Raw genomic sequence first — 25,844 nt, forward strand, 5'->3', positions numbered from 1 at the left:
TGGTACGCCCACCTCATCAACATCCACTACACCACTGAGAGGAGTGTATGTGGAGACAGAGAAAACGAAAAAGAAACAGCACATCTCTGTTTAAATCGGCAGGAAGAGAGCTAGTTAATGTTACCTCTGAGCAGCCTGTGACCTTAACTCACTCAAGGAGGCTGCTCTAACATTGTGATGCATTCAAGCTCTTTTCAGTAAAAACAAGAATTAGGCAAGCAACTTGAATAAATAGAATAAATACAGCTGTTTGAAGGAGAAATGTTGATGTTTTCACAGCAATATAAAATGGATGTTAAAGAAGGAATAGTGATATATCAAAAAGGATTTTGCTTATTTTTTCCAAGATGTTGCTCAAGTGAAAGAATATTAATTTAAAGGTTGTTTAAAATTGTATATATTTGGACTTGTGCAATTTCAAAAGTTGAAACCTATTGTTGAAACTACATTCTGCAGACTGCTTCATAACTACTTGGTGCACAGGGTAACCATAGAAACAGCTTGTTTAAAATGTTTGTATTTGTTATTGTCTTTGCAGTATACAGCAGGCAACATTAGAATAACAAATAAATTAACAGAATACAAAATAAGGAATTTACAGACATTTCTGTCACAGGTCTAATCTAAATCTCTGTGGTCCATTAACATGGGTTACATTTCTGCAGTCCTAAACTCTTTAACTGCTGTTCTTTACACTATGTGTATGTTTTTTTGACACTCAGGCATGCTCTTGAGATCTTTATACCGACAGCTCTCTATAGACTGCAAAAGAGTGCATGAATACGCAGTATACATTATTTAAACTGCCCCCTGTAGTGGTTAATAACTATTTTCTGTCAGTCTTGTTTCCACATTTAAAATGTAAAGACCACTGTGTGCAGTGGGGGTAGTGTGTGAGCCCTGAAAACAAAAATATATAAACAAAAAGAATTTTGATTGCTCCCTTAACAGCTGCTTGAACAGAACAATTTACGTAGACATATCCTTATAGTGAAAAAAAATCTATACACATTTACATTTTCAAGTACTGTAAGCTTGTTTAGGACAAAGTGACAGCAACATTATCCGTGCTTTTCTCCATGTCACAGTCTTTGTCAGATGGTGCAGAGACCGGCGTGTCTCTGAGAGAGTTTGGGCCACTGTTAGTCTGCCCTAAAGCTTTGTTTGGAAGGTCTACTGTCGACTCAGCCTCAGCTTCTTGTGGTGGGGCTGTGGCTACAAATAGAACAAAAGTGAAAAATATTTATTACATGCACGAAAATATGGCTTGCGATTATGCAGGCAGGCAAAGGACTGGAGTCTTTTACACAGGGCAACGAGCCAAAAAAAACCCAAAAAACAATAGCCCTTACTCCTTGTGTGAAAAAAAACAGCATGCTGTTACCTGACTGAGTGCAGGACTTCATGTGTTCTGGCCAGTGGGCTTGCTGACAGGGGTAATCACAGTAGCTGGTGTTCCAGCAGCAGTAGAAGATGGCCTCTTTCCTACAGTTAGCACACCACTGCTTCTTCTTCGTCTCGTCCACTGCCTGCTGCTTCTCCAGCTCCATCTGTTTCTTTACCTCAGTCACCAACCTCTCTCGCTCCTGCTCCAGGCTTTGCCTCATCTCCGCCATTGTCAGCTCTACATCCAAGACCACAAACATCATCAAACACAAGTAAACTCATCACACAGTTTTGGAAGAAAGACGACTACATGCATAGTATTTTGTTGATTGATGAAACTCTCACCGAGATTGTGCTTCATTTCTGACAGCTCTTGTTGATGCAGCCACTGTAATTTTTCTATTTCGATTCTCAGTCGTCTTATCTGAATTAAAAACCCGTAAGTATGTTAGAGTAAGTGAAGGGTCACATGCAAAGCCACTCTTACGACCAGTATAGTATCGAGTCTCTACAGGGCCAAGAGGAAACACCTACCTCTGCTATTGTGTTCCCTGAAGTACTCTTAGAAAGGTCATTGTAGATTTCAGTCATTGTACCTTTGATTGCATCCATTATCTGAAAGAGAGTGGAGCATACAATTCTGAAATTTCACTGACATTAGCCCTACCAACGAGGGGTGCAGTGTTACACAAAGTTCACAATTATGTATGTACCTCGATTTTTGGCTCACTGGGTCACTTTTTGATAAAGCAGGGAAAACAAAACAAAATTAAAAACACATAAATTTACTTTTTTTCATTTATTTTGAAAAATGTGACTATCCAGTGGTAGCTCATTGGCCATAATTTCTACTGTAGGAATTAAGGCACTCTAATACTGGCATTTTGCAATAAAAATAAACAACAACTCCCAAACTGCAGCATGAAGTTGCCGTTTATACAGGGCAGGCACAATGGACTGACTCAAATGCACATGGGAAGGCACACTGTAGCGGGTCTCAAGCACTTTGATCATATGCTCTAAATCAGCATTCAGCAGACCTGAGTACATCACCATGTACACAGAGATAAACACTGTATGGCATTTTGTATTACTTTGGTTCGAATGTGCGGTGTTGTGGGGAGAAAGACTTGCCCTCCAGTCTGTTTTTGTCTTGTTCCGCTAATCCATAAATTTGGGTGATGCTATTGTAAATGGAATTTTTGCAGACATCCTGAGAGCTCCATCCCATAACATAATGAGAGCTTAGACTCAACAGGACACACCCACAGCAGTCCTAGTGTCAGCAGGTTGGAAGGAGACCATAACACAGAGGGCAGACCTGCAAGATCAAGGATGTTTGTGGCACAGTTCCAGTCTCTGTTTCAGAACCATCGCACCCCTACTAACAAGACTAATCTGGTTTCTTTGTCTTGAGGTCTTTAAGTCTCTTTTATATACGAAAGTCAAAAATATGTAGTTTGAAAACTATCAAGACTGGAATCGAGTGTATCTACGTGTATTAGACAGCAGACATTTGTACAAAGAAATAAAACAAACTGCTCTCAGCGCTTGTTTTTATCTAGGTTTTTTTAGCCAGAGAAAGATCAAACAGGGCTAAAGTCAGAGGTAAAGCAAATGTATACCAAAAATTATACTAACTTTATTTGTGTACTTGGCAATGTCTGCAGCTACATCCGCTGAGGCAGTGGGGATATACAAGTCTGTTGCCACTGGTGAAGATGTAGCAGCTGTGGCTAAACTTGATGCTGCCATCATGGCTACAGATGCTGGACTACCGGATACGAGGGTGACAGCCGACGTGGATGTGCTGAGTGGAGTGTCTTTTTGCTGAACTGCAGGAATTAGAAAACACTATAAATCAGACACATTAGGTACAAATGGACAGTGAAATATTTAGCCATCAAATTTGTTGCTGTAGAGGGTAAATTCTAGGATTTTCTAAATGCTATGACATGAGTAAATTTTGATATATACTGGCCCACACACTGTGTAAAGTCATATTTGGAACAGTACAGGGTTCTCTCACAATTTATGGACAACATTTCAAAACCTTTCCTAGACTTTTCAAGCACCCACATTTCCATTTGGGGTAAAAGCATGTGCTTCACTGTGTCACTTGCCGGCCCGGTTACAGTACGTACAACACACACGCACGTGTGTCTCTCACGTGTGTCAGCACACTACATCACAAAAGAAAAGTAACCTGTTTTAAGAGGAAGTCTTGGCCAGTATGGGCCATGGAAAATAAGAAAACCTCACAAGACTTCCTTTAATATCAAGCGGCAAATTAGTAATTACAGTTAATTTTTCTTAACTGACATTACACATCCTTCGATACAACTGCTATGCATTGCAGCATCAACACTGAAACAATATATCATGGAGCTCTAAGTTGATGCATGTTTGAGCTATGTTATGTCAACAGCTAACTTACAGGAAATACATTTGCTATGTTGCATTACAGGAGATAACTGTAACAATTGATTTCATTATACATAACTATATCCATGAATTTTCCAAAACGTTCAATGATTTTTGCTAATTCCATGACTTTTCCAGGCATTCCATGACTTTTTTGGTTTTTCCAATACTGTGGGAACCCTGACCTGGAACATTATTTACCTTTAACAGCCTGTCTGGTCTGATAGCGCGTACTTTGTGAAGACTGCTGTGCTGAAGATGAGGACACCGCTGTCGAGCCGTTCCCAGTGGCCTGCGTCTGTGTCAGCACTTGAGCCTGACCTTGCCTGGGAGACGACGCCTGCATCTGCGTGGTCGCCACAGGTTGCTGGTTCTGCTGCTGACGCTGCACCTTCTGCATGTGCCACTTCTGAGAGGAGGTCTGAAATTTGGCACTGGGATTCCACACCACAGCTCTCTGCACCACCGGTACCGTCTCCCTGGGCAGCAGGGGTCGCTGTTTCTTCAAAGCTGGTGTGGGGGAGGCAGAGGAGGAGGAGGAAGAGGGGGGTGTTGCTGTGGCACTGGACACTGTTGCAAGGCTTATGGCTGCAGGCGAGGGAGCTGTGAAGGAGACCATGGTGACAGGAATGGCCAAAGGGGACTGTGTGGAAACACTGGAGGGTGTGGAAGGAGCTGTACTGTTTTGAGACGGGAGTGATGATGGCGTCAGGGCTTTACCTAAAAGAGAAAGTACCTACATTATTTACCAGTTACAAGGTTGATTGTAAGAGCCACCTGATCACATAATTTAGTTGCTTGTTTTGGTATAAGACATATTACAAATGTTCTGATATTATTTAAGTTTTTACTACAGTTCCTGTATAATTTAAATAGCAGCGGACTATGCTAAGGTTAGCTTTATATTTACATTACTTGTATTATTTCTGTGTTAGAATGCAAGCTAAGAAATTTACTACAGCTATGGTATCATAAGGCAGTTTAGCTCACGATTATAGAGAATATGATGATGCTGTGCTTTAAGACAACGAGAAAGTACGTGGAAACAGTCACTATAATGATGTTTCTGTGTTCCATAAACTAAGAATGGGCATCACGTCCAGTGTGTGTTGGATTATTTCTTGTGGGATCAGCAGAGAAAAGTACAACTCTTACCTTCAGCTTTACCAGCAGATGACTCTTTAGCAGTGGTGTTGTCTTTCCGGCTCCTTTTCCTGTCCTTGCCTCCGTGTTCCTCTCCAAGGTCGATAACCAGCTCTCTCTCTGAGTCAGAGTCCTCCACTGGCACAGGCTGCTTTGCCTCCTCTTTCACTGGAGCCTTGTCCCTGAGACCAGGTGATGCTGGAGGTGCTTTGGTCTTCTCTGGGCTCTCTTTTTCAGAATCCGTGCTTATTTTCTCCTTAGTTGGAGAATCTGTTGTTGTTGCAGTAACATCACCTGCTTCAGTCTCAGATGCCACAAGTGTATCAGCTTTAGCCTCCTTCTCTTGACTTGGGGAGGGCTTGTCTTTGACTTTACTTTTGGTAGGCTCCTTCTGGGCTTCATCATCAAGTGCTGCATCCTGGCCATCCTTGGTCTTTTGCTCCTCATCGCTGGCATACTCACTGTCACTGGAGTCCGATTTATCAGAGTCTTCTGTGTCACTATGTTCCACACCTTTATACACATCGACAGAGATCTCATCTATGCCTGCAAAACAAAGTGATAGGAGGGAAATGTCACATCACCGTTCAATATGTTATAAGGTTCAGCTATTAAAGCTGTGTTCACACTATGAGCGACATAGCAACGAGCTACAAGCCTTTTTGAATGGAAGCCGGTGGCATGAAGCTACAAACTGACAACCAACATTTGTCGCTGCAGACAGTGTGACGTGCCACAAATCAAAGTTGAGCTGGCCTTAACTATTTCAGCGTCAATGATGCGGCGAAGCATCAACCAATCATATATTTTTGTTTCTAGCTGTGGCACTGTATTTTTTAGCTTAGCAAGCTGGTGCAGTGGTAGCTTTATGCATTGTGGTGCACAGGGTGATGTTATAGAACGGCAAAATGTGATGTTAAAATGGGGCTCATACACTGATCAAAAGCAAAGATATTTAGATGTCAATCAGTTAAGGTGCTCTGTGACAGGTAGCAGACACACACAAGCCTGTGAAGACCTGTTAATAGAAGTTTGAGCAAAACTTCAACGACTCAGCGATAATGTGGCTTATCATGCTGTTGCTATGCCCCTCGTAGCGTAAACACAGCATGAGCAACAAGCAAAAATAAGCAAGTAACTGGATAAATATTGACCGATTTCATCACACCACGTTATATCCACATCTCCAAAATGTGCTTCTTTAAACAACTTCTAAAACAGGGCAATGATCCTGCTGACTATAAACAACAGAAATACTAAATTGGCTAACTTTTCTTTTCAGATGTTTGTTTACGTGAAAGGTCCACAGCCAGAATTAATGGGGCTAGAGTTAATTACTATAAATAACTAGTCTAAAGCTTTTAAGATCATCCAGATGTTTAACTAAACCCAGCCTGTAGCCTCGCCTTGACCTCATTCCCTTTCACATAACCCTCTCACTATTCTATGTGCCATGCACATAAACTGGTCTTTGCATTTTTAAATTCTATGTGTTTGTAATTAGAAAACATTGTTTGTGTTCTCTGTTGTTTTTTATAATTGTACACTGTTCTGCATCCACGGTGTTCTGTTTACGTGTGCATTCACGTTGACTCATTATTGTTTTTCTTTATTTAGGCCTTTTATTTGTGAACTAATGTTCATCGTCCTCATTTAGTTATTTCTGCATTATTCTGCAGGCTAAGTCCTGCTCCCTGAGTGAAGTTCCCTTTGTGTTTAGTGATCTACAATTTTGTTTTGTCTATATGAAGAAGTGATCACAAAAAAAACTTATAGCATATAGCATACTATACCAACCCAGCTGTGCCTTGCAGCTTTCAATGGTTTTATCCAAGTTAAGCTGGAAACGGCTCTTGATCTGTCTTTTAGGAGAAGTGAGGACCGGTGTGGCTCCTTGTTTCTGCTGAACCGTTTCACTAAGCTCCTTGAGGTCCATTTCTGCTTTACTCCGATCTGGAAGAATACAACGTGAAATGACTCCAAACAGAAATATAAGCAATATCTAGACTTTAATTCTAGCAGAATCATGTCCAATGGTGACCTATATTTGCAAAGAATGGACATTATCAAAGACTTTCATGCATGTTACATAAGTGCCATAAAAGACTCACCTAGATTGAGGTTCAGGATGCTTCCTGTCGGTGGTGTCTTCTCCTGCTTGGGGATGCCTGGAGCCTGAGAGTGGAATGGTTTAGGGCTGTCCAAAGAAGTGCCTGCAGGACCAGGTCGTGGATGGGCAGGTGATGCTGTTTAGAGATATTCACTGTTTAATTAAATGTCCTCTCATTTGACACAACAAACTTGTAGCTACACTAAAATCCCTGCAAACATGGGTTGGACAGTGATGTTGGGTCCTTGATCGTAATTGGTCCTGCAAAAATCTGCAATGTGATTATATGGTGGACAGCCAGATGGTGACATTGTTTCCACATCCAATAATGGTCCAGTCCAACCATCTCTGACAAACCTGGAAATATTGATCGTATTATTATTAAAAAGCAAATGCACATATCTTTTGAATACAATATAATTCTGTTAGCAATTTACTTGTGTAGTTGTTAAATGGTTGTGATCAGTGTGACACTGTGACGTCCACTCCATGTCCACTGACAGGTATATAAAAAAGATGGTTACGCCATCCATGTATATCGTGTGTAAGTCATATTCCTGTTTCTTTGATTTTTTATAAGCACATGGTGTTAGAAGGAGCCAAAGTTGGGGCGCGTGGTGGCTTAGTTGGTAGAACAGGCGCCCCATGTGCAGAGGCTGTGTCCTCGCCACAGCGGCCACGGATTTGTGTCCGACCTCGGCCCTTTGCTGTATGTCATCCCCTCTTTCACTCCCCCTTTCATGCTACATCTCTCCTATCTACTAAAGGCAATAAAAGCCCCCAAAAATATATTTTAAAAAAAGAAAGAGCCAAAAGTCTTTATCCATACTATCTTTAATTGCACATGGGACAGTTAAACCCCAGTGCTTTTTGCTAGAGAGGCAGATGACACATGGAAGGAGTCATGGTGGATGAATGGGTCAAGCACGGGACTTTCATACAGGAGACTGAGGTTTGACTTCTGTGTGAATCACATTTGTTTGTGTTAACATCAAAATCCAATGTTTCTTGGACGCCCAGGTAATATTGCCAACAACTTTAATTTTTTTAAAACAATTTTTGAACCATAATGGGACATCTCGACTGGACATTTAACCCTTCAAAATCTGAGCAAATTGGCTTGATGCCTTTCAAAAACATGGGAATAGAGCAATTAACAGCAAAAGAAAAAAGCCAAAAATAGCAAGGAATTAGTAAAAAGTACATAAACCTGAAAAGTTAAAAAAATAAAATAAAATAAATAGTTTTAAAAAAAACAAGAGTAAATAACCTGAAATAAAGTTCTTTAAAAATTATAACTTTTTCCCCCTTTTTCTAAACATATTTCCCTTGCTTTTTAAAAGTAATTTTCTAAATCTGCTAATTTCTTGCAATGTGGAAGATTTCTTGCTCATTGCCCTTTTTAACATGTTTCAAGAGAAATCGCTCCATTTTGCTCAGGGTTTACAGGTTTGAATACTTGTGAAAGGAGTCTGAAAGCAGCACAAGAAAAGTTATGTCACTCCAGGTTTCAAAGGGTTAAACAGCAGTCATCCAACCTCTCACTGTTTTCTGGGATACACCTGATGAAATACCTGTACAATCCATGTTCTCCTCTCCTGCAACGAACTGGCTGTTTGCTGCTTTTGTCTGGGGCTTGTCTGCTGACTCTTGTTCCCCATCTGAGCCAGTATGGGCAGAGGAGTTGGTGCTCATGGGGGAGCGAGGCATCTCACTGAGAGGGAGCCGGCGACTTCCAGTGCTTCCTCCCACTCCAGCCGGAGACAGTATGGTCCTGGCCAAATGGATCTTGGGGGATGCCGTCATATCAAAGCTCAGCTTGATCTTCTCCTGCTTCTCAGGTTTGATCGGGGTGGATGAGGGGTTGGAGGGATCCAGCAGCATCTGGAAGTTGTTGTCAGGAGTGTAGGGTGTCCTGAAGGGGGCGTAGTTAAACACTCCAAACTTTTTCCTCATGTTCTCCACATAGACCTCCATCTCCTGCATGGCGCTGTTGAAGATGCTCTTGGTCTTCTTCACAGAGAATGGGATCTCTTTGGACATGAGGTAGCAATTGTTTAAAGGAACCCAAGCCCTGAGGGATTAAATGTGACATTTTAAACAAAGTTTGAAATGTGCCCAAGTAACTGAGCAGCTGATGCACGAATGGTTTTGATACCTGTCGTGCTGACCGAAGAAGCGCGCATCCACTTGTCCATCTTTGTCCCGCAGAGCTTTAGCAGGCCAGAATGGAAATCCTTTCAGTTTGGCCCACACTAGAGGGTGTGGGTTACTCTGCAGACATACAGTAAAACACTGGAACTAAGTGGTTGTATTCCAGTGATTTATGTTTAAAAGGGTAAACAACCTGGTGGAACCATCAACAGAAACGTCAAGTTACTCAGCTAGCTTACACAAGGCTCACAGAACCAGTTGTCTCTCTTTTGGCAAGCAGACAGATAACACTCAGGACAAACTTCAATCTCGTTCATCTGCAATTAAAGAATCAAGAGACAAATGAAATGAAGTTTCAGCTGTTATGTCTGGGGATTTTAATCAATCAGCAAATCAAAATCCAGCTCAAATATAAAAAATTTTTGGACCCAACCCACACACCCACCTCATGTTCGCAGATTTTTACTATCACTTTAGCTGTAGCTGTGAGTTTGTGATTCCCTAAAACAAGAACATAGGTTTATGTTATACAATAGAAATAGTCACTAGAAAGCTCAATACTTGATATTTTTTTTAATAATCACATGGAATTGTATTGTAATAATACCAGTATGTTATCATTTTACAAAATTCAGTTATTCAAATTTATTATTCTGAACAAACTGTAAACAAAAACTAACAAAATAAGTAACTGACAGCTGATAATCAACACTGGAAGACAGCTGATATCACCAACATCAATTAGCATAGCATTTTTTTTCTTGCATCTTTTTTTCAATTCTTCCCAGTGAGGAAAAAACGTACGCAGCTGCTGAGAGAAAAAGCGCTGCGCCAAGCATATTTTTCAGAGCACTGTGGCTTTTTTGTGCAACCACTCCAAGGTCTTCCAGTTGAAAATCTCTGAACTTTTCGGTAAGGTGCTGGTCTTGTTACTGCCACTCCTTTCGCTAGTTATCCCAAGCTATATGAAGTTTCAGTGAAAAACTGAATCATAACAAAGACAGAAAAGACTATTTGCTGTAGTAGATCAGCCAGGCACTGAGGTTTGTGTTGAGCTGTTATCAAGGTACCATAATAACCTTTGTGTTAGCTGTGTAGTCATCCCTCTGTTAACATTATGCTAATGCTAACTGTTAGCATTATGATAGCTACCAAGCAAACGTTAATGTGAAGATATTTTCACAGAAGCAAAGGCCACGACATGTAGCACTTCATAAAACGAGCGCTGGAAGGGCTTTTTATATGAAGTGCTGGGATGACGCACTACCCAACACCGTGGGGACACAGGCCCTAAAACTATATAGCATGATATCAATTTTATTTGTGTCACTCAAGCTTATTCTTGTTATGGTTTCCACACTGTGAAACATACCTCCATTGTATATAATACAGTTGTGCAAAATCCACTTTGCATCTGCTAAGAAGGCCTCTGTGCAGCCATACATTTTCTTTTTAATATTCTGCAATGCAAAAAGCAAAGCAAATAACTTTTTAACATTTATACATTTCTGTTATCAAAAAAAAGAAGAAGAAGTGACAGATTTATGAGTTTACCTTCTCAAGTGTGCAAAGATCCATAGGGTGAAAGATGTACTCTGCATAATCTGGATGCTGTTCAAGAGACACGGGTTTCTGGAATGGTTCGGTCTATAAAAGAGGGTAGACAGAAAGAAAAATAAACTCTCGGGCCAAATTCACTAAACAACCTTCCCCTCTACCGCAAATGAACATGCTACCACCAAGCTACTACTGAGAAAATCTAAAAGCCGCTTCAAACAAAAGGAGGAAAACCAGTGGAGGAAGAAATCATGACGGGGTCTTGTTAGTGGTGTAATTTATTACCCAATTAAAAGTCTTTCTCTGCGTGGAAGCTGCATGGGGGGAGCGAGATGACAAGCGGGGATGATCCTGAAAGAGAGTGAGAGGGGCAGCTGTATCCTCACCACCAGCTAGCACTTTCACCTTCATGGTTTCCAGCCATGACAGGCCCATTATAGTACAACTACGATTGTTAGTTTTGTTATTTGATATAATTTGCACATGCAAATCAATCATATATCATGCTGGACTGAAATGTGGACAGGTAGTACTTGAGGGTGCAGATCTTAACATCTGGCACGACTCATGGGAAAAATGATGGCCAGAACAAAAGCGTGTCTTTTGGTTGCACAAGCAATCTAAAAATTAAGACTGGCTAGAAAAGAGCACATGCCAATATCCAAGTGATAAATCTCAAAATTCAAGATTCAAGAGCTGTTTTTTCATTATGCAAGCATAACGAAATTGCAGAATTTGAATGTTCAATTAGAAAAGGCAGAAATGAGAATATACAGTATACCCCATCTGTGATTAGACTCTCTGTCTTGAAACAATATCATCAGTTTGGCAGCATAATTTCCATAAAAAGACAGAGGGACCAGAGTACTTACACCTGGCTGTTTCATCTTCTGAAGGGCAAACTTTAGGAGGTAAGACAGCTGGTCTATAGTTAGCATCATCATGGCTTTGCTCTGAGTCTCTATACACTCAGCAACTGTAATTTTCTGGAAGACATTGAGAGGAAAACAGTTGTCCTTACTCCATTATTGCACAAAATGTATGCAGGCCTAACTTTTTTTTAATCACATAGGTCCAAACTTACTTATAGGTCCTCCATAATCAGACAAATATTACACAGGTTTTAACTAAAGGCTTTGAAATGTGGTTCACAACACCCATACACTCTACACACTCCTGGGTGAGTACCTCACACTCCGGACAGAACCAGTCGCCCTCGGGCTCGGCTGGTAGTTTGAGGCACTTGGCGTGGTACACCCTGGGGCAGAGCTCACAGCAGAGCACCTGGCCCTCGCGGTGGCACAGCCAGCAGTAGAAGTCATTCCTGCCGTCCTGCGGTACAACATCAACAGGGTCTGTGGTGAGTGCTGGCTGCTTCACATAGTAAAAGGGACCATGTCTTAGTTCTGACTGGAATGCAGGCAAAAGAAAGACAAAGTTGGGGAAGTCAAAATCAGGCCAGAGATTAGAGAAGCCAAGCAGGCATGCACACACAGCATCAAAAGAGGCACACATAGGTCCAAAACACAGACTGCTGTGTTACACACTGACTTGCTGGTTGATGAGATGAGAAATGACCTCTAAAGACACCAGGTCCGTTTATTTATTCTAAGTCACGTTTTTTTAGGTTCAGGTCTCTGATTTGAGTCTGTGTTTCAGAACACAACCATCACCAATGTGCAGACAGGCAAACAATGTGGACATTATGATACTGTGTTTTGCAATGCTGTATCAGTTACCAAAAAGACTGTATTCATTTTTAATTAATAGTTTACACGCAAATATTCCTGGCAGTGGTTCATTTTGTATTGTGTTTAACTCCCTGACTGCTAGATAGATGTTTTGTAATCTATCTTTTCCACTCCAAAGCAACAACATATCATTAGCAAAGAAACACAGACATATGAAAGAGACAGTCATGAAGGCGTGCTAACATTAACAGTTTTCCTAAAATTAGATTTTAAACAATCATTGCATATTGCCCTGTTTACACTATCACAATTCACTGGATCATAACCCCTGCATCATAATACATATAATGTCACCAGATTGTTGCCAAAACACAGCTCTAATTACCAGTAGTTTCCAATGAGATTGAACAATTACGTAAAAGTGTGCAAAAATATTCATACGACAGACATGTGACATACTCTAAAATAATAACACCATAAAATAGAACAGTGACATAACATGTTAATAACATGCCTCATACTGTTCTTGAAATACTAATTTATATTTAAATATATTATATTTCTAAATGAAGCCGACAAGACGTGGAAATAACAGGGTAACTTGTGATATATTGTTATTATATCACAATATTTAGCCTCTGATGGAATCAGGAATTGGACTTATGACAGCTAGAATTAAAACAGCATGTATTAAAGTGCAAAGAGTCTAAGTTATATGGAACCATGTGCCATTATTCAGATTTCTAATACCCATAGTCTTGCAAACAACCACAATACAGAACAGTTTAGATCTTATTAAATGTATGCAACAAAAGGAAAGAATTGTAACAAGTTATTATAAAGTATCACAGGAAAGTGTATAGTGCCACTTTTGCCAGTTTAGCAATAATATAAAGCAGGACACAAAATCACTTTGTCCTAACCCCTGAGCAAACTGACAAATACTGGTGACAATGGCAAAAGGGGCACATTGAAGAAGAAAATACACAAAATCCCATTTTTTATGAGAAATGAAATTAATTCTTCACCACTATCTGCTCCAGCAGAGCTGCAAAGTGGCCAACAGTTGTGGTAATACTGGGCAGCTTCGAGGTGGGGATGTGTTTAACTGTGCCTAGTGTTGTTGAGGTGGAGTAGGGTGTTTCTGCAAAACTAGGACGCATTTAACAACAGAAAAACTATATCAAACCATAACTTAACTCACAAACTCTCACACAACTCGAGCAGTATAATCCAAGACTCATTTATCTAGCCGTATTTCCCAAAACACATGCATTTTTGCTAAAACCGTTCCATTTTAATCACTTCAGCATTAACAGCCGTGCACTGGCACAGGTGTGCAACTCCTCTGTGCATGAGACTGCTTTGTTCACATCTTTCATCAAAGAGACTGAACTCTTGATGATTGAAACAAAATCTCAAATGCTGTTTTAATTTAAGTCTGAATATTATAACCAAACAACAGTTCAGGCTGATAGCAGGTTTAAATCCTGTTTCTTGGTGATTGTTACCTGGTCTTTGCTGCTGCTAACAGCACCTGGTTTCTTCTTCTTTTTCACTGGGCAGGGGGACGTTTCAGCAGGGGAGTGACCATTAGACGAATGAGAGGGACTCGGTATCTTTCGTTTTTGGGTCACCCTTTCTGATGACCCTGTGTCTGGAAATGCAGACAAAGGTCAAAAATTACATAAACCCAGAGGGTCACACTGATGGCCTTCTGAAAGCAGGAAAATAACAGAAATGACACACCTCAGTTATCCTACACTCTAAGAAATCAATCTTGGTTGAAGTTAGTAAGCATGGAGAGTTACATGCTTTGATAATTGATTGAAATAACCCCCCCTTTCCTTGCATTCGGCCAAAGAAAAAAAATGACATTTTAAAGACGACGCAGCATGGTTACTGCTGGTTTGCAGCTAAACTTTTCCAGATACCATGGCCACTGCCGGAGTCGAACATGAAATGTTAGTTATGTAAACAACAAATGCTTGGTTGACCGGAACACTAGTTTGTAGCTTACGCTAGTGAAGCGAAAGTGAACGTAAAGCAAACTGAGGAAATGCAAGCTGGTGTTGTAAAGTACCCTTCTGCCATCTAGTGACTCTTCTTTTTTGTTCCCAATTGACTAGTGAAATCAGTTATTATTACATTTTAAATCAATTATTTTTAATTGACCAAATGGCCCTCATATGGTCCAGGAAATATATGGCAGTAATATCACAGCAATGATGATCTTTACAAATCATGACATGACAGTATACAGTGGCATAGCCATCAGTGATTCGAAAATAAAATAAATAAATAAACTGAATCATGGATTTGAAGAATCCTAACACACCTCATACAGTTTATAGGCTAATATAATACCAATTCAACAACTACTTTACACATCACTGCATGAGTAGAGACACAGAGCTCTGCCAACCTATCCAAAATCAAACTTGTACAGCGTGTTCTTACCTTTGGATCGTGTTGAGATCTCCATTCCTTCTCTTGTAATTTCAGACTTATCCTCTTCCCCTGATAAACTGATGCAGAAAAGAGCATCATAAAAGGTTTATCAGTTAAGCCTGACCTACAGTTGAAAATCCTCACATCTATTACTTATGCTGTTATCATTACGTTATTTGTAGTTGTCAATTTGAACAAAATGCTCTTTAGAGACACATTTTAGTTGGGACATCCTGGTGACTGAGGGGTTTAAGATGTTTGTCCCTCATTTCCTGTCAGCTCTGATTAAAACAGAAAAGAAACGCTCCCAAAAATGCCAAACTTTATGTGTAATGAACGATTATGTCCTTAGCACATGCAACATCCAAAGTTACTGGCCTAGCAAGTTCACCGCCACTGAAGGCCAAGTTTTGCATCTGAACTAAAATCTGACCATTTCATATCACCAAACACAACTGATTGATGTGCCAACAAATTGGAACAACTGTGATTATTTTTGCCCTCCAGTTGTGTGCTACATTAGAGGAAATGTAAATCCTTTTTTGGTATATATCGAAAACGCTAACGGACGTATCTAGAGCCAATGTTTGGTTTGTCCGTTCTGGGCTACTGTGGAACAACATGGTGGACTCCATGGAAGAGGACTCACTCTATGTGTAGATATAAATGGCTCATTCTGAGGTAACAAAAACACAAATGTCTTATTTTCAGGTCATTATAAGCTAATGCAAACGTAGTTATGAATATTATATACTACTTCTCGTAATTTAGATGCCCCTAAATTCTAAACACAGGACCTTCAAGTCAGTAAAACATTCCTGCAGAGTTTTTTTATTAAGCAGTTCCATCTTCTTCTTAATAAATTTCACTCACACTACTACAGTGGGGTTATTCTAGAAAAGAACAGTCCATTTTTTACAGCAGGCTGTCTCTCGACATGATTTTAGTTCTCTGTTAGATTTGGGCTGCTCAGTTGGGAACACAAGCATCATAAATCATCTTTTTAAAAAACTGTATTAAAACACATCTTCAAAACACTACTTCTGACAAAGTGCTATGCTTATAACACAGGTTTCAAGGGCTTTGAATGATGAAGTCAGTGAATAAAGCATTCACCAGTTATGGGATGCTAGATGATTGTGTCTGTGAAAGTTTTTCACCAACCATTCATTGTTAAGTGAAATACTGAAATATGACTTTAAGAGTATGATTCCAGCAGCACTGTACGCAGTTAACAAAAACACAGTTTTCAGCAATTTCTTCTCTGCTAAAGGTCATGTGACTTTAACAAACACAACAACACATTACAATAGTCTGCATGAAAACAACTGGAAACCTGTCTCCAAAATATCAGACATACTGTATACATGCAAGACATGGTACAGGTACTTTAAAGTCATTTTACCAAAAATGAAATACAACTTTCAAGACCCATCAGGACTGACAATGCTGATAACATTGCATTTACATCACTCACACCATACATCAACAGCTTGAAGACATGCAAAAAATGGTAAGCTCTAGAGCAGAATTAAACCACACCTTTGTGATATATTGTTAATGTACTTTAAACTCATTTACATCGAAAGTTAACCAATACTGGAGCAAAGGCGGCACAATGTGTCGGGCCATTCTCCAATCATAAATAGCAGGCACCTTTCTCCACTGACCGAGGATCTATAAATAGGAAATGTGAAAACACAGTACAGTAGAATCTGCAGCGTCTGAACCATCTGACATCCAGCAGGTGAAAAGCATGTAGTTCAGACTTCCCTGTTGTTTTAAAACCATGTAATATTCAATGTGGCCTAATAACAGACAGCATATCATGACTGATTGCACAATCACAGTCCCAGTTCTGATGAAAAACGTTTCCTCGAAATGCAAGTTACAATTTGCTGTGAACCACCTCCTATTCAAAATCTGCCCAACAGGTTTTTCTCGGGATCACTTTAACATGATTCACCTTGGTTTGCAGGCACCCTGTTGTCGATCCTATTGTTGTTGCCACTGTCTCTGACGCCACTGCAAATGCAGCGGCCTCACCATTCAGATGGCTTCTATTTTGCCAGTTTTTACTCTTGAGTAAAGCACCACTTGAATGTTTGTGTGAAAAATAAGCAGGAATTCAATGAACACAAAAATAATGCTTCCTTTTCAACAATCTTGTTCATCAACGCCCCTTCTGCTCCTCCATCACTAAAGAAGGATGAAATATCAGACAGGAGCACAGCACATCTGCAGAGATAGACAGGAGTGCAGTGAAATGGCTTTACTGGCCTCCTCATCTAACCTGTCTGGACAGCCTCAGACAATCAAGCCCAGCAACATCCTGTCCTGTCCAGAGCAGGAAATACAGCATCAAAAGACAAAGAGTGGGACAGAGACAGGCACAAGGACACAAATCAATGCTGCCCATCCTGACAAAAACATTTTTAAATCAAAGACCACAGATCACACAAACAGCCTATTGTAACCTACTGGTTCAACCCTTTCCACACCCACCACTGCCACAACACCCATGCTTCAATGTAGGAAATCAACAGCATACCTTTTTTTTCCTTACTCACATACAGATTCTTCAGCCTATTCTTTAATCTTTTTCAATTATTGAGGGCGTTGGGGGATGAGGGAAAAGATGGGTCCAGGTTTCCCAGAAGGCCTTCTCTCCCTGCTGCTCTCTCCTGCAATTGTCAATCTTTAACCTCGGCTGCAGGCTGCCGATTGGCTTGAGCACCACACGGAGGTGCCTGATTGGGTGCTCAGCTCGGTGTGCCACACAGGCTCTCTTCTCCCCGCTCTCCTCAGCCACAGTGCTGCAATGCAGAGAGGACTGCTCCTCACTGTTGTTAAAAACCTCCTGAAAACCGAGTCTCTCGCTCCCTTTAAACCCCACACAGACATATACGGGTCGTGTGCCTTTTATCAGACATGTAAGATGCAGCTCTACAGGCTTGACAGGGAGAGGATCAGATTTCCTCCCTCGCTGTGCTCTCAGCCAGTGTATGTGTATGGCATCCATTTTGAACACACTCTCTCTCCCCCCCTCTCTCTATCTCTCTCTCTCTCTCTGACCACTGTGCGCACCGCACACACAGCACGTACACACGGCACCAGTCGAATCTGCTGTAAAAGACCACATGCAGCTTATTATGTGCCCCAGCATGTTGATATGGAGCATGGGCCTAACACTGGACACAAAGACAGGACTGAAAATGTCACAGGCCTCCCAGACAGCATGAAAGACATAACCTCCTCCCTCACCACCTCTCTCTGCTATGCTTCTTCAACATAAACTGTCTCATAATCAATATCAGCCTGGAGACAGTGTGAGCAACATTAAGATGAAAAATATTAAAAATGAGAGCAATAATATATATTTTCCATCCTTCTGTGGAATTTAATTCTGTTTGACCAAATGTATGCATTTCATGTAATCAATACAGAACTTAAAAGCATAAACACAAACAATGCACACAAAACATATTAGTGCATGCTCAGCGTAACACAAGTATAAACCATTCTTCAATACAGAAACACATCTAGGCCAAAAATGTCAAGGCCAACACCATCATCTACACAGGTCCAAGAATGTCAACTGGTGTATAGTTCAGAGACAGACATCAAACTAAATAGGCCGTGTTTGCCGGTGTAATGCAGATTTAAGGGTGCCCACACCAATCCACACACCACAGTGGAATGAAGGGATTAGACGAATTACCAAGCACCATTCACAAAACACTGAGGGGATTTGCTGTTGCAGTCAATGCAGACTGCTCCTGAACTCTGGTCAAGCAACATTATGCGCACCATTAAATCCAGACCATAGTTCCCCTGGCTGTATTTTAATTTGTCAAACATCATCTACTAATAATGACAAAATAAATATCAGATATGCCACCTAGAATATATTAAATAATAACAACACTGATAAAATGGTAGAAAAAGATACAATCATAAAACAATTGTAATCTTTTTTTATCTGATTCATGCACACAGATCCCCAACATCATCACATATAAAGAGAATTAGAGCTAACCTGGTCGACTGCAAACAGGTTTTCAAGCCTCTCTGGATGAGATGAGGTTTCTATGCAGAGCCTTTTCAGAGGAAGTCCTTCCCTTCTTTCCTTCTCTCTTACATACAAATACTCAGTGTGCTTGGAGCAGAGGGACAGAAAGGGGAAGCTCTCTAAAATGGCTGACACTCAGCAGCACAGAACAACACTGGGAGGCAGTGCACACCATTAGGCTCAGGCAATTCCTCCAACCCTGTGATAAATAAACAGCTACGGCATATTTAGTACACAGACAATTGGTATTTTAGAAAACTGGTGAGCAGCCTACAGGATTAGGCCTGTTAAAAGCATGCATTTTTAATTAACCCAGTGAAAAAAAGGGAACTGCGGTGAGATGAACTGGGTTTTGGGGTAAACTCTGGAAAAATTAGGCAATTTACAGTTCTTCATTGCCATGCTAGTCTGGCAAACAATTAACAACACTGTCCCGCTGCCTGGCTCTCATGCCAGTTTGAGGCCTAAATTAAACTTGCTGTGCTGTCAGTTTACCATCTGTTAATTCCTCTGGGGACTCCCCTCTGCACTGCTCCCTGTCTCTCCCATCCTGCCTGAATCCCTCACCAGGCCTGCCATCTTGACAGCACAGGCCAGGGGTGGCCACAAAAACTCAATCCTCTTTTGATCTTGACAAAAGAAAGCAGGTTTTCTCAGTCAGTATGCTATGAATATACAATGACCTTACGCTTGACCTGTGGCCTCCTACTGTATGTGTCCAGACAGCCAGCCAGTTAGCAGCCTGTTGTACTGTGCCATGCTATACTTTGCAAGCTCCACTCCTATGCTGTGGGGTGAAATACTCTTCCCCCTCCCCCAGTCTGTCAGAAAAACCTGTATTATTACTCAGGCACGGATCACACACACAGTGGCTGGTGCCTTATCAACAGTGTTGTGTATGTAAAAGAATGAAAATAAGGCTTACCTCTGTGGATGCATGGCTACAAACTCTGTGTGATATGTCAATGCTTATTAAAACATGGAGGACAGTCCTGTCAGCCCTCACCCTGCTCAGAGCACAGCCACGGCTCTCCAAGCTGTCCAACTCAGTGCTCTGATATAAGGCACACTCAGACTGGCCACGCATGCCGACAGAATGTAAGGCAGCTGCTGATTGGCTGGTGCATTTCCTGGCTGCTTGTCTTTTGTTTAGCACAGGCGAGCTAAAACGCAGAGCAAGAGGACTTAGGCCCAGATCAAAATAGTACGCCTCTGTACACATTTTTTTTCTACCAGTACGGCTCCATACAGCTGTTGTTGCTTAATAAACTCGCTATAAAGTAGGCCTCTGGTATATCTGCGATGGGTAGGCAGCAGATGTGCACACAAAGGACAGGCCTGTCCTGCGGCTGTGTTCTTAAGGAGGAATTTGTATCACGAGTTCCCACCCTCAAGTTTAACCAGCCTTTATGTGAAAGATAAAAAGTGCGATACAAATAAAAGCAATGAGTAAACAAGCACTGAATGAAATGTACTCTTGTTTCTTTGACCTATAGAGGCTGAACAACAATGTTAAAAATGCAGACTAAATTACAGTCATGTGATTTGCCCGACGCTGGCTTTTGAACTGGTGTGATTGTATCTTAACAACTAAAAGGCCAAGATTACACTATTAAAGAAACAGTAACTTTCAGTTTCGATAATACCATTGAACCGTGGAGCATAATTCAACAAGATTTTAACAAGATTTTCAGTGGGGAAAATATACGGGGCCCAGAGTTCACTATGAGCAGAACTGTCCTGCATTTATTGCAATCTTGCCACTTTAGGAGCCATTTGGTTACTTTTTTGTTTGCCAAATGTACATTATATGGAGACATGTGAACTAATATTAATGTTACGGAGTGCTGCAGTAATGAGTCCTAAATCTCAGGCATGAGTTAGCATTTTACCACTCCCAGTTCCCTGTTCTTGAAATCAGTGGTCTTTTAATGGGTTTTTGGTTAGATGCCTGAAATAAGGTCCTTGGATAAACACAAGCTTATGTTCTACAACTTAATTAAGTCAGTAAATGGCCCACTTCTAAAATTTTGAAGCTTTTCTGTCTTTAAAAAGGTGGTTACTGACAAGTGGCTAAATCAGACTACAGAACATCACCACACTAAACATGGCTTCACAGCCTTGTGGTGGTAGGGACGCTAAGTCGTGCAACTGTGTAGTTCATTTATAGCTTAACATTAGCTTTTTACTACTGCCAATTGCATTTAGGCTTCACAATAATAAAAGAAATGTTCATTTATGAAGATTGTTTTGCTGAACAAAACATGTCAATATTTGTTTAACAAAAAAGCTTATTTTCTGCAATAATCCAAGAATGATGAGGGAACCAGTGGGATGCTACTTCCACGTATGCCTACAGAAAAATGTCATCCCTGAGGTACACTTTAATTACTTCAAAGTTTGCTTTTGAAAATTCATTCATTTTACACAAGTTATTGTCCATTGGCAAATGTTAGCACAGCTTTTACAATATTTGGGGGGGGGGTCTCGCCTAATCTGATGTTTATTTTCCCTTCCACCATTTTGTTAACAATTAACTAATTTTTTAAAAATACATTATCATTTTAACAGGCAGAAGTCTTTTTTTTTTTTTTTTTACATATTTCACAGTCTTAAAAATCATTTTTGACTCGAGCAACACTATGCAGTGCCTATGCAGCTCTATCACACACATACCAGAGAGTTGTCAGCACAGACACAGCAAGCAGCAGAGAGATTTAGTGTCTTGCTAAAAGCCAGACATGCTGAATGTGTGAGGGAGTGAACCAAAGATAAAAGAATTATTCAAACTTTATAGCTAAAAATTTGTCATTTATGCAATATCAAATGTAAACATTTAGAACTGAATGCAAACTTTGTAGAAAAACTAGCAAAGCAAATTACATAGATATTGAGTTTATACACATTAAAAAAATAGCCACGCTGTATGCATACAGATTTATTTAGGGCATACTTTTTTACTTTTATTTATGTTAGCACTTGTGTTTTGATATTTGTTTTTTTGTGCTATTGTGTGTGTGTGTGTGTGTGTGTGTGTGTGTGTGTGTGATTCATCTGTGTACTGCAACTGTGACATAACAATTCAAATCTATAAGAATTAATTGGTAACTGCTTGTTTGTAGACTAGGCTCAATGCTCATTGTGAAAACTGAAATGGAACTTAGTGAATCTACCTAACATTAAACAGCAGAATAGGTTATTCAAAACTTTAGACAGACATGAATATTGTTACCCCATGTCATGTATTGTAGTATGAAGCATTCAATATTTTGGGCTAACTTGTTTTGGGGGTAAAACAAATGATTGCTTCTCTGTACTTCAAATATTATATAAGGGGATTCTATGTTTGTTCACTTGGTGATAATGTTAATTATACTCAGCTTATTGTAATTAGGCTGCTAAGAAGCACCTGCCTGCACTGTTCAGTTTGCTGTGGCCTCTCCTTCTACAGGAAGAAAGACAGCAGCGACCTCTTGTGGGAAAACTTTATAGAAGCCCAAAACAAACTCTCCAAGAGATTCTCAAACATAATAATGTAGAGAAAAAATAAGTTGACCAGGTATCCCATTTTACCCCTTTTGTCCAAACAGGCCATCAGATTATTGCTATCATTTAAATGTGTACAGTTTTCATTGTTGTTGTCACTGTGTTGTCTTGTTTAGCTGTATATCTATTTCTGTGTTAGTATATTAAGAGCAAGAAAAAAAACATTCTTTAGGAATATGCCATTTGTGTGCCCCTTGTCAACAAGACATAGGACAGTCAGTGCTAGGGCCTTCTTCTATACAGCATCCAAACATCAAAGGTAAATTAAACTAAACTCACTAAATAAACTCACTAATCTAAACTAATTTCCTCCTCACATCGGCATACTGGACTCCATTACAGGATTCAAAACTGCTCTTAAAATATTTTTATACTAGCTTACACACTTTAAATTCATCCACTGCATCTTATTCCATACAGATTTTCAGTCATTGCTATGCTATGGTCTGTTGATTATTGTACATTTTATTATCAGTTTATACATATTTTATGTTTTATTATTTATTTATTTAATGGTTCATGATTTGATGATTTGTTTAATGATGCCGGTGCTTTGCTGCTTTTTGTAGGTTTCCTTTATGTTTTATTACTTCTGTCGTTATGTTTTGTTTTAATACTTGAAGGGCACATGATAGCTTTGGGGGACATCTGCTGGAAAATTTTAAGCGTCAGATACTTAACTCCATACTTTCTAGTAATATTTTTTGCATCTACTATGCCTTTTCTGGATCAATGTATGCTGTAAATGTCCTCTTTCATGTTGTTGTTATTGTCTTTTTTGTTGGTTTGTTAGTTTTTTGGAGGGGTGGGGTGGAGGGCATGTTCTATTATTATTATTATTATCATTATTATTATTACATCTTACAACTAGACTTTGTAACAGATTTAATAAGTTTCTGACTGGTTATCCAACCTTGCTTTTGGACATCACCAACGGTATAAGTTTCTAAAATCAGTGCAGGCCAGGAAGAGATGTTTACACAATGACACGTGTCAGCTAAATACAGACGGTGCATTGAATAAAGAAAAAATCTTTTTGTCAGAATGGTAAACTGAATTTAAAAGTTTTGGAGGAGGGAAAAGCCTCGAAAATGTAGTTTGTCAGAAAAGTAGGGACATCAAATTTGTTCAATACAACGTTTAAATTTTAAAAGATGAAAACTTAAGCTAGACTTACTCCGGTTAGCAAGCTAGTCTCTCTCTACTAGTAAACTAACGTTATCTATATTATAAAGTGACTCCTTTTTTTAAAGTAAAAAAAGGTTGCCTTTCCTACTCCCAGTGTAAGTTGCGTTATAAAATTGCGAAGTTTAATCTAAAATTGTGACAAATGATGCTTATATTTGCATAACTGACATTCAGTAAGGCTAGCTAATTAGCTAGTGAGTTAACTTAAGTTAATGTTAGCCATGAGCTTCCGCCAAAAACACATAAAGTTAAACAGGGACTCTCCGCTGAGGACGACGTGAAAGCGCTACGCCTGTCCATTTATCACATGTTTGAACGACAAAAACATGGTTACTCTGCTGACACCACACATAAATCCTTATCTCGCTTTACTTTACAGGTTATCACTGTCACCCCTGTCAGTCTCCTCTGTGACTTACCGGTAAGTGTCAGGACTGCACACGACGACCCGCGAGCTTCACAAGTGACCGACTGGTACCGAGCCCTGCTCGCCCCAAGATGGCGCCGTAGCTAGACTTTCCCTGCTCGGCTCAGTCCTTGAAGGGTTTTGAGTCCTCCTTGGATTCAAGGCCTTGAATATAATACATGTAAATGTCGTTTTAGGAGGACTGTTGTATTCTTTAAATCTCACGTGCTGTGTTGAAGTCTGAATCAACAGTAGCCTATGATTTATTTATATTTCACAATGGCATTGACATTTATTTGAGCTGCCAATGAAAAATACATTTGTGTACCTGCAGAGAGTTTCTGTTAGGTAAAAAAATGCTTTTTTTTATCCGCCGCTCCAGACTTAGAGCCTAGAGTAATAATCAGACATAGGCTTATGTAGTTTCTGCGATAGTTAAACAGATCATATTCATGTTGTCATTGAAGACATTTTACAAATTGTCTTTTTTTTCCTTTTCCCAAAAAGAGATGATTGATTAGAGACTGTTCACTGTTTATGAGAGGGGAGGGGTGGTGCAAAAAGGGGGAGGCATGTCACCTAATTAAAAAATAATGATAATAATAAATACATTGATTGAATTAAATATAATAATTTAAATAATAGCTAATAATAATTAATAATTAGAATAATATTATAAATACTTAATATATCTCATTTTAATTAATTTGGTTATAAATAAATTTTTAAAATTGTCTTCGGGGAAGGTACTATAACTTGGTTGGTTGTGGTTGTATGGTTGTATTTGTATTTATTCTAAATTCCCTCTGAACCCCAAATTCCTCTGACAGGTTTGAAAAAAAAGTTTTCTTAAAAATCATTGAAATTTAACCATTAATCATGGCCAGAATCGTTTCAGCTTTTAATTTCTGGCAGACCTTCGACACATTATTCATTTTCCCCCAGTCACGCAGGGAGGCTAAAGGAAAAAAAATATCTGTAGCTTTGTGGAGGGTCAAGGTATAAAAAAAAATTCACACCCTAGCCACTTCCCTCCTCTGATAATTAATGCACAGTCCCTTAAGTGTATAAGACCTGGATCAGAATCTGATCATACATATATTTGACTGTGTTTTAGTGACTTGTTTTGATTATTGTTATAGTTGAATAGAGAATACAGCAGAGAAACCTGAACTGAACTTTTAACTTGTAAAATAAATACAAACTTTGTTGTCATCTTATTAAGTCATAACTTGTGCTATAGATGATTACGGTTATGCAAGATGTTTTTGTGCTTTTGCATCTGTAAAGTGTTGAGAATTTGGGGGATGGAAATGGGATTGGAGCAAAGAAAGGCATGCTGTTAGCTGTTTGCAGGTAAACTAATCTGAATACATTAATGAGTATGGGGCTATCTCCTGTTCTTTCAAACTGTTATCTCCTGTCCTTTCAAAGTAGAGAGGATGAGTGGGGAGGGGGGATGGGATAAAGTGTCTCACACTCAGTGGGGGGGGGGGTCAGTTTGCCATGTTTTGTGGGGGAAGGGGCACAAACAGAGGGCCACTGGGCCCCTCTTTGGGTGTCCATGGAATGTAATTGAGGCTCAGGCAGATATACAAACAAACCAAAAACACACAACAAAAATGCACAAGGCTTTTTTTCTTAGGTAATTGTCATGAGCCATTAAATGTCATAGAACATTACAACAAACAATGAGTAAAAAATCTAGACTGATCT

The 25,844-nt window shown here is 39.8% G+C and overlaps 1 protein-coding gene across 5 annotated transcripts; it reads right to left on the reverse strand.

The window, feature by feature from the left end:
* Window positions 1–507: 507 nt before the first annotated feature.
* zmynd8 (zinc finger, MYND-type containing 8) lies at window positions 508–24,210 on the reverse strand. Of its 5 annotated transcripts, none has more exons than XM_042503116.1 (21): window positions 24,142–24,210; window positions 14,926–14,993; window positions 13,977–14,122; window positions 11,963–12,184; window positions 11,647–11,760; window positions 11,060–11,125; window positions 10,772–10,864; window positions 10,590–10,677; window positions 9,663–9,718; window positions 9,457–9,534; window positions 9,222–9,337; window positions 8,638–9,137; window positions 7,065–7,199; window positions 6,751–6,906; window positions 4,966–5,499; window positions 4,012–4,530; window positions 3,028–3,221; window positions 1,921–2,001; window positions 1,732–1,810; window positions 1,385–1,624; window positions 508–1,215 (listed from the first exon to the last, which is right to left on the reverse strand). In XM_042503116.1, exons 2-21 carry the CDS (start codon window positions 14,948–14,950, stop codon window positions 1,040–1,042), a joined length of 3,618 nt encoding a protein of 1,205 aa, XP_042359050.1. In that variant the 5' UTR covers window positions 14,951–14,993; window positions 24,142–24,210; the 3' UTR covers window positions 508–1,039. The 5 variants fall into 5 exon arrangements, with proteins under 5 accessions (XP_042359050.1, XP_042359033.1, XP_042359056.1 ...); XM_042503099.1 differs by lacking the exon at window positions 24,142–24,210 and adding an exon at window positions 19,914–20,007; XM_042503122.1 differs by lacking the exon at window positions 24,142–24,210 and adding an exon at window positions 18,956–19,013.
* Between the last annotated feature and the right edge of the window lie 1,634 nt (window positions 24,211–25,844).

This window comes from Plectropomus leopardus, chromosome 2 (assembly GCF_008729295.1).
Source record: "Plectropomus leopardus isolate mb chromosome 2, YSFRI_Pleo_2.0, whole genome shotgun sequence".
In the NCBI taxonomy this organism is placed as follows: Eukaryota; Metazoa; Chordata; class Actinopteri; order Perciformes; family Serranidae; genus Plectropomus; species Plectropomus leopardus.

What these genes read in the sequence shown, in the direction of transcription:
- zmynd8 (XM_042503099.1), bottom strand. An exon ending in GATCTCAACACGATCCAAAG is followed by an intron (nt 14,123 to 14,925) that starts GTAAGAACACGC and finishes CTGCATTTCCAG; the next exon opens with ACACAGGGTCATCAGAAAGG. An exon ending in ACTGGTTCTGTGAGCCTTGT is followed by an intron (nt 9,338 to 9,456) that starts GTAAGCTAGCTG and finishes GTATGTCTGCAG; the next exon opens with AGTAACCCACACCCTCTAGT.